Source organism: Oryza sativa, chromosome 2 (assembly GCF_034140825.1).
Source record: "Oryza sativa Japonica Group chromosome 2, ASM3414082v1".
NCBI classification, from domain to species: domain Eukaryota; kingdom Viridiplantae; phylum Streptophyta; class Magnoliopsida; order Poales; family Poaceae; genus Oryza; species Oryza sativa.
The window spans coordinates 17,370,713-17,379,836 of NC_089036.1; the positions used below are offsets into that span (position 1 = coordinate 17,370,713).

Here is a 9,124-nt window from a genome sequence, read left to right on the forward strand (position 1 = left end):
GCCGACTCATCCACGTCAAGATCAATGCGACTGCAAGGTCTGCCACTCCTGGAGCACCTCCTCATGTTCCTCCCACCTCTACGTCCACGTCCAAGTTCCGACCACCGCAAGTAATACGTACACACCACCAACCAACCTACATATTCCTCCTCCATGCATGCACGCGTCGTTGGAGCTGATGACGACGATGCTTACAAGCATGTAAACATATACGCAGGTGGAGAGACGACATGGAGGACGACGTGGTGTTCATCCGTGGGTTCATATCGTCGTCGGTGTTCTGGACGCGACGCGGTGAAAGGTGTTCCCGGCGTTAAGCGAGGCGGCGAGGGGGAGGTCGTACATGATGTTCGCCGTCAACCTAGCTACGGGAGTGGGGGTTCGGTCGGAGCTAGGAGCCAGTGGAATTCCGCTACACGCTCCGGGAGTACGTTGAGATGATCGAGCGCTCCGTGCTCCAGCCACCGTCCTCCTCATCACCGCCCGCAGCCGGCTGCTGCTCCTAACCGTTTGCCGCCGGTCGCCGGCCTGCAGAGTGGTGAGATGGGAACAGAGGGGAGGAAGAGAAAGGTGAAGATAGATAAGGGTCATTGACATGTGGGGTCACGTGGATCTCACGTTTACTCAACATGCCACGTCAACTAAAACTAGACATAATATTGCTTAATATCTTGGGTGATCCAGTTTTATAAATTGAGGTATCAATTATATGTGGTATTTTGATTAGAAATGAAATTCAGACTCGACGACAAATTAAGAGAAATAAAATGAACTTATTCTGCAAAAAAGAAAAAATGACATCAGCCTAAGAAGACGCGGTTGGAGCCCACCAACCCCTTGTTGAAGAGGATGATGATGAACCCACTTTGCGCTTATGGCCCATTTTTTCGAGTCCAACCCGGCGCCCTCGGTTTGAAGTCATTGCCCTCCACAGCTGGTGACTCAAGAGCTCGACCTCGACAAGGCCAAGGTTTCCGCGAATCTTCATAGGGAGGAATTAGCTGAGGATGATGGTATTTGGCACCTTGGCACAGTTCACGAGAACTTCACAATTAGTATGTCGTATCATGTGCATTTAAAGTTTATTAATCTCGTGATATGTTTGTATTTCCTCTGTTTCAAATTATAATGCCTATATTTTTTTTACACGGTCATTAATAATATACTTCGATCAGTATTTTATTCCATTATATGATTCAATAAATATGAAATTAGCATAACATAAAAATACTTCAAAATATGAATCTAGTAATATAACATGCATAATACTTAGTATAGATATAATTAGTATGATTATTAGTCAAAAGCTACCGAGTTTAATTTTTCTTGAAAAGAGGATGCCCTATAATTTGGGACGGAGGGAGTACTGTATTATGAGGACTTGTAAAGTCCAACAAATCTATCCGCATATAGAGCAAGTACAATAGCAGGCTATAAGTTAGCTATAAACACATATTGAGTAGATGAAAGAGGATTGAGAGAAAACCAGCGGGCTACAGATTTGTAGCTAGTTGTGCGTATAGTAAGTAGGACTAGGTATTAATTGTGTATGAATTAACTATTAAATTGACTGTAAACTATTTGGAGCTAATAGTTGGCTATACTATTAAACTTTCTCTTATCTTATGTGAAAAGTCAACTTACAAAAGAAACAAAATATCGTAAGAAACCAGCTGTGACGGTCGTATGTAGTAAGTGCATCAGCAATCAGTGGCGGGCGTGTATACCGACGCGTCTAAGATGTGGTTCCTGTGGAACGCCTGGCCTCCCCCTCCATCCAGCCATCCCAGTCACCCTCCATCCCCCGGAATCTGCCGCCGCCGAGGCCGCCGGAGCCGAAGCAGCTGGCTCCCCGGGAGTGGAGGCCGAGCGATCCACCCAAGACGGCGGCCCGACGCCCAGATCTGACGGCTGACGCCGGCCTCCTCCCCCGCCGCCGAGGCCTCTTCGCCGACGCCGCGTCGGTGCGACGCCGACGACCTGAGCGAGCTCTTCAGGCCCTATGGCGCAGTCCTCTCCGTCGAGGTACAGCATCCCAAACCATCCTCCATTGCTCGCGATATCTTCAGTGCCAACCACGCAGTAGCGGGGTACAGCTCGAACAGTTACGTTACTTCTAAGAATCACAGACTGACTTGAACCAAAATTTTCATCGAACCACTCACTAACTAAATGAATGGATTTGGGCACACCTGAAATTCTCAGTCTGCAAGTGAGTTGGGAGCTCATCATTTATGCAAGGACTTAGGTTTTGACATTGTTCATTTAGTTAAGCAGGCCTCTGAGAGCTTAATTGCAGAACTGCAGAATTGCTTCTTTTTTTTTATGTTTCAGATTCTTATAATCTCTTCGCAAACTCTGTAGCTCCAATAGTTCATGATGAACAGGAGGCTTTTACTGTTGTGGTTCGAATAGGACCAGACATTTGGGAGTAAAGAATTGCAAATCTAAATTAATGTGCTGAGTTTATGTTCTCAACTTATGATTAATTCTGATAAAGGGAAGCCCATTTTATTTCGTTGAATTTGTGTGCTGTGTGATATCTATGTTTTTCTTATCTAAGTTTACTAATTGCATCAAAATTCGGAACTGAGGCTACACTTATAGAACAGAAATAATGTAGCCTATTTTAATGCTGTGATTTCTAGGATTTTTTTTTCTAAGTTTAGCAATTGCATCAAAATTCAGAACTGAGGCTACACTTACAGAACAGAAATAGTATAGCCTATTTGAACACTGTGATTTCTAGGGGTTTTTTTCCTAAGTTAATCAATTGCATCAAAATTCAGAACTGAGGCACACTTAGAAAACAGAAACAATATCGCCTATTTTAATTCTGTGATTTCTAGGATTTTTTTCCCCTAAGTTTAGCAATTTGATTAAAATTCAGAACTGAGGCTACACTTAGAGAACAAAAACAATATAGCCTATTTAAATGCTCCATGTATAGGATTCCAAAATTAGATTTCTAGAACATCCTATATCATTCCTTCCTGTTTAAGCAGCAAACTTCTATGTTGAACTTTGTTTAATCATACCATTCAAGTGCAGTAACTATTAATGAAAGAGTGGTCTGGTTTAATCTGTAATTTTGTCTGGACAGTAGAAGAGAAAAATAGAAGGGACGGAAATACTGCATTCTTTCATGCTGTAGGTAACCAGAGAAATAGGGAAAAAAAAACATATCGATAGCCTAGATTCTAGAAGGCCAGAGGCTCCTGTTTAGGATAATAAAGGCATGCTTAAAATTTCTATGGATTACTGCAACACTCGTTTTGGGTATTAAAACAAACTGAATGTCTCTCTACAGGACAAGTTCTGATCTCTAGATGAAAAAGTTATTGCTGAGAAGAACCATATTTTGGAAAAGATTTCTCTGATGATGTTAAAAAAGGCTGTTTTTGATTTTTATGCGAAAGGGGACCCAGGTCCTGATGGTTTCTCTTTCATGTTTTGTCAGAAATTTTGGGTGTAATGAGGGGTATAATTAAACAACTGCTGTTTGTACCTAGTGTAATGTGTGGTATGAATCTGTTTGTATAGCATAAGGCCGATGAGCACAGGTTATTAGTTGAGTGAAGATGATAATAAGTTGGCATTTGCAGTTTGATGGGATGTGCACTAGTGTCGCTAATGAATGCTTTGCATCTTATAATGCTTTTCATCCGGGAACTTTTCACTTTTTATTACACACTGATGAGTACAAGTGTTTATGCATTGATTAGTTGTTCATATTTAGAAATCTCGGTTTATCTCCTTCTGAAATTATGTGTATGTGAAATGTTGTGTGATAACTTTGAATTCTACGAACATTAAAGGGAATATATCAATGTCTCTGTGAATATGATTGTGAAATGTCTAGTGCTGTGAATATCATATTATTATTGCCAGTGTTCTGTCATTCATTGCTAAAAAAACTATTTTTCAATGCTGGTGATAACCCCTTTATACATGTATTTACCGAACTGCTTGTGATTTAAGGCCTACATAAATCAATAACTTAGTTCCTCAGGCGTCCTTGAACCTCTTGGAGAAAACCATATCTCCGTGAAAATTAATTTCTACTTTTTTTTTCTTTTTGTAGGTGAAAAAATATTTCACTTTTTACTAGGCGTCTAGTATAGTAAAACTACACTATGTCACTCTACTTGTAGGCTCTTATCATCTCAATTATCAAGCACTTTAGACTAGCCTAAAACTACATTTTTAAGAGAATCATTCATCCTGTGCATTTGGAAGCCATCTGTCCAAGCTTCGTGTTACATTCTGAAAAATATTGCATTGCACTGCTTCCAAGTATGCCAACAACCCAATATACTATATCAAAGAGCTTTTCCTACGAAATTTGAGCCTTGCAAGCTATAATCTGATGGAAGTCCAAAGATTTTTTCCAGGGAATTGTTCCACTTGCTCCATAACTGTAAGTTTTGCAGCATTTGGCGGCAATCAGTGCTTGTGATCCACTTTTGCTCACTATTTGTTCAGGTTTGAATACAATTGTAATTTGAGCCATTAGTGACTGTATGTCTCATTTTGTTAAAATTATGACCGGCCATCCTTTTCGTGTATGTGCCTGTATTGGGCTAGATCATGATGGTATATTCTACATCTTGTTACAGCTATGTGATACACTTGTACTTGGCAGATGATGCCAGACTTTTCCTATGTATTGGGCCTTATGTGTATTTGTAAACAAAAAAAAGACTTTCTTGAGAGGACGCTAAACCACGCTTTAATACCTGCTATCCTGGAATACGTAGTATTAACTTCTATTGTTCCAAATGGATGCGTTTACCTTCTGAACATTATCAAAATTTACCTCTCATTCGTTATGCCAGTGAAATTTCCAAGAACCCGTTTGAAATACGGACAATTTTGTTTGAGAATTGAATTGTTTTCATTGTTTTTTTTTTTTGAATTTCTGTGTTCAAGAAGGGGACATTTACTGAAGAGCCTAAAGCATAATGTGAGCTATCATTTTTCATTTTAGCAAGATATGTAACCTTTATTTGACTAGTCATGCAATATCTCTAGTGACTATACAAGGACACAAATCCCCAATAAATACCTCATGGCACAGGACATAAATTTCTTCTACAAGACATCGGTTTTAGCAACCGTTTCCTTATTTGACTTATGGGGCTAGCAAGAATAGCGTCCACATCAGTGCACAAAGGTGTGATACAGAAGATCTCAAGCACATAGGCCACTAGGACACTACAGAACAAGCTGACGTAAGGGGAGAGAAAAAGGAAAAAGGACAGAGCCAGAAGGACAAGAGGCCAAGTTTAGCAACGCAGAGCAAACGGTAAACCCACAAACACAACCATCCCCTCCTTACTTCTGCCCCCATCCCAAACCCTACCGCCTCCAGATCCCACCCTCTCGCCACCGCGACGCTTGCCGGAGGTTCGGTTCCAGCCATGCGGATCCGGAGGAACGCCTCCAGGGTGCTCGGGTCAGCCTACTTCACCACACAGTCGGAAGCATCACGCGCATATATGAGCAACCTCCCACCGACATCGTCCGCGCCTGCGCCTGTTGCATATGGCGGCGGCGGCGGCGATCTTGGTGGTCCTATGGTCACTCCAGACGATGCTTGCCAGCTAAGCCTGTCGCCATGGGATCTGCCATATGAGCTCGAAGATCCTGATCCCCTGGTAAGCTTTCGATAACTTCTCCCTCACCCAGGCCATCAGATCTAGATGCACTATGCTTGTTATTAATTTCGTTTCTTTTAACCACCTCTAGTTTTAATGCTCCGTGAGAGTTGCCAATCTTGCTTGCTATGTTCCACTTGGGTTTTTGGTGTGATGGACCAGCGGTCTCGCTCTCCGATGGTTCTAGGGTTCCATCTGTGAAAGAGATTAGAGTCGTGGTTTTGACATTTAAGGTTGCTTGGTGGGGAGTAGGGAATGACAGAAATTAATCACATCAACCAGCAAGATCAAGCTTCCGGCAGGCTTTATGGGCTTCTTCAACCCAAGATTTAGGAGTCATGGGGCAGCTAGGGTTGGGGAGGGGCGGAAATGGATGCCCTAGATCTGGCTATCCGTGAATATTATTCGATAGCTCTCTGGCTCTCTTTTCTACTCCCTTCATCCCAAAATATAAGCATTTTTAGCACATTGGCAGGTCAAATATTTTTAACTTTGACCATTAATAGAAAAAAATTAAAAAAGATCAATCATGTAATTGATGTTACTAGATTTATCATTAAACAAACTATCATAATATGCAACTATTTTAATTTAAACATCTTATTTTTATAGATATTGTTAGTCAAAGTAGCATATCGAAGACCGTGCCAGGGTCTAAAAATGCTTATATTTTGGGATAGAGGGAGTAGCTTTTTTATGCATGTTGATCTGCTAAAATAGAGTAAATTGCGCCGTTGGTACAAAAACTTATGAGGTGGGTAGGATTTGGTGCTCAAACTTGTACGTCTGATCTGTGTGTAAACTAAAACCAAAACATGTCTAACTGATTTCACTAGTGACATATTAGGTTGGGGGGGGGGGATTGTTAAGAGGGAATGCAAGTTTTGAGGGGTGGGGACCGTTAAGTCTATAGATTGGTTGATAGACGTGAGAGTTTCAGGATGGATATGGAGGGGAGTTTAAGAGCAATCTCCTACCTTTTCAATACTAGAGAATTGAACTTTCGTCGTGGTACCCAAAATCACAAATATTTCGGCAAGATTAAGAACCGGTAGTAAAGATGCTTTAGTACGGGCTTTAAAAGTCCAAGTCCCTAGAAACATTTTTTTGTCCCGGTTGGTGTCACCAACCGATACTAAAAATACATCTTTAGTACTGGTTGGTAAAACCAACCGAGACTAATGTTGGAGGATACTTTTAGTACCGGTTAGTTCAAAAAGAAAATATATGTATCCAAGTCAGATGTGTGTACTGTGTAGGATGGTAACACGCGTGAGGACTGAGGTGAGAGATCTTGAGTTCGAATCCCACATCCCACATATTTATTTTGACTAGAAAAAAATGCTCGAGCGTTGCAACGGTAAATGCTATTTTAATTTTATTATTGTTTTACGGTTTAGTAGGGTAAAATTCGCTTGGATAAATTTTTTAGAAAATCATGAGCTGCAATTAGAAGTCCATATTGCATCTCAAGTTAGCATGTGAGTTTTTCTAAAAGATTTTTTATACGACTCCTTTTATACTTCAAAAAGAAACAAGCTTAAAATCTAACTCAAACACGGATCTGTATTTCCAAATATGAACGAACTTAAAACCCGACTCAAATACGGATGACGTACCTAAATACCGGCAAAAACATTTTCAATTTTTATAATAGTAGAGACTTGGTATGCATATAAAGATCGAGATCTTTAGTCTCGATTCCGGGGTTTCCAACCGGTATAAAAGATGAGTTCTCTACTGATGTATATATGACAAATAAATATGAACAGTACGTCATCATGTGGAATTCAATTCTCTTCCATACTCATTCTCGTCTCTACGACCAAACAAAGAACTAGGAGTAAAAATGAAACTCCCATAACCAACCCCTGAACCAACTTCCTCCTCCAAACTTTCAATCCATTTCCTGCTGTTGTCAAACAGGCCATAAGTTGAACGTTGATTAGGATGTGTAGGCTCGAATGTCAAGATAATATTACGTAAATATCCATATGACAATTCATGTTAATTATACATATTAAAACATATATAAAAGGGATATGCAATGCATACAAAATAATTAAAAACAAAAATAACTACAATATGTATAAATGTTAATTATTTACGCATACAACATATCTTGTGCTCTCATATGCGTGTGTTTTGTGTACTAAATTATACCCACCTGATAAGTTTGAATACTACAACGCAGTTAACTCTCTAAAAAAACTGTGGATTTTTTTGTGAACTGTACACCACATATATCAAATAACTTATGTTTCTCTTGCTTAGTTCAATTTATATCTCACAATATGATTCAAACCTTTCAGGAGGCTCCGTTCGACAGGTACATGGCGTGCATCCCTTTTAGGGCAAGCTTTGTGTCCGACAGCGACAACAACGATGATGATCAGATGGAGGTGGACGAAGACAAGAGTTGGAATCAGGTGGAGAATGAGGAGGTGAATGATCAGCAGCAACCAGCTGACCACAAGGTGGACCAAAGTGGTGATCCGGCAGCCAGAAAGATGAAGGGGAAGATGAACGAGAGCAGCATGGTGGTGATGGAGATGCAAGATGCTGACAAGCAGGCTGGTGTTTGGTACTGCAACAAGAATGATGGCAAGAAATGGCACTGCCGAAACATCGTCGACGGGCCCAAGACCCTGTGTGACTACCACCTAGCAAAGAGCCGCTCTTACTACACCCGCACTGGTGAGGCAGGTGCTGCAGCTAGTTCCAAGTCAGGCCGAGCAAAGGCACCAGCTATTGCCAAGCCAAAGTCCAGTTCCAAACGAACTCCAGCAGGTGAGTCAAGTGCTCAAAACAACTCTATTGCAGCAGCAGCAGCAGCAGCAGTGAGTGTGCTGCCAACCATCTCCTCCCAGCCATCCAAGAGGAAGGCAAGCAATGGCTTATTAGGTGGTGATGCCTACTATTTCTATGATATGTTCGTCCCATACCGCAAGAAGGATCGTGGTGGTAGCAGCAGCAAACAGCAAGCCGGTGCTGAGGAGAAGGAGATCCTGCCACAAGATAATGCCGTCGCCATGGAAGAGAAAATGGACGGCAAGAAACTGTACGATGGTGTTTACAACTCGTCTGATTACTCCTCGGACACTGCTAGCGACGACGAGAGCGACGAAGACTATACCGTTGGTGGTGCCAGCAAGCGCCGTACCAAGAAAAGGAAAATGAAGCTTTCAGTGAAGAAGGTGCAGTTCTCGAAGATGACGAAGAAGCGTGTGAAAGAACGGTCGCTTAAGTCCCTGCTCTAAGAGTTCTAATTCGATCGGTTGTCTGTGGGACAGTTTCAGTTTAGCCGTGTTGTCGCTTAATGGCATATCATGTATGGATTTAAGACGTGTACCGTTTAAATAAATGTTTGAACCTTGTGATGTTTATCAGACATAATTTCGGGTTGTTAAATTTAGTGATGGTGGTCAAGGAAATAATACAATCAAACTTTTGATATAATTTAA

The 9,124-nt window shown here is 41.2% G+C and overlaps 1 protein-coding gene and 1 long non-coding RNA gene across 2 annotated transcripts; both read left to right on the forward strand.

The window, feature by feature from the left end:
- The first annotated feature begins 1,719 nt into the window (after positions 1-1,719).
- Positions 1,720-3,861, forward strand: LOC136355395 (uncharacterized). Its single transcript, XR_010739637.1, has 2 exons — positions 1,720-2,025; positions 3,311-3,861. It is a non-coding gene; the product is annotated as an uncharacterized lncRNA (long non-coding RNA).
- Positions 3,862-5,286: 1,425 nt separating this feature from the next.
- On the forward strand, positions 5,287-9,124 carry LOC4329379 (uncharacterized). Its single transcript, XM_015769301.3, has 2 exons — positions 5,287-5,660; positions 7,973-9,124. The coding sequence occupies exons 1-2, from the start codon at positions 5,424-5,426 to the stop codon at positions 8,918-8,920; spliced, it is 1,185 nt and encodes a 394-aa protein (XP_015624787.1). The 5' UTR covers positions 5,287-5,423; the 3' UTR covers positions 8,921-9,124.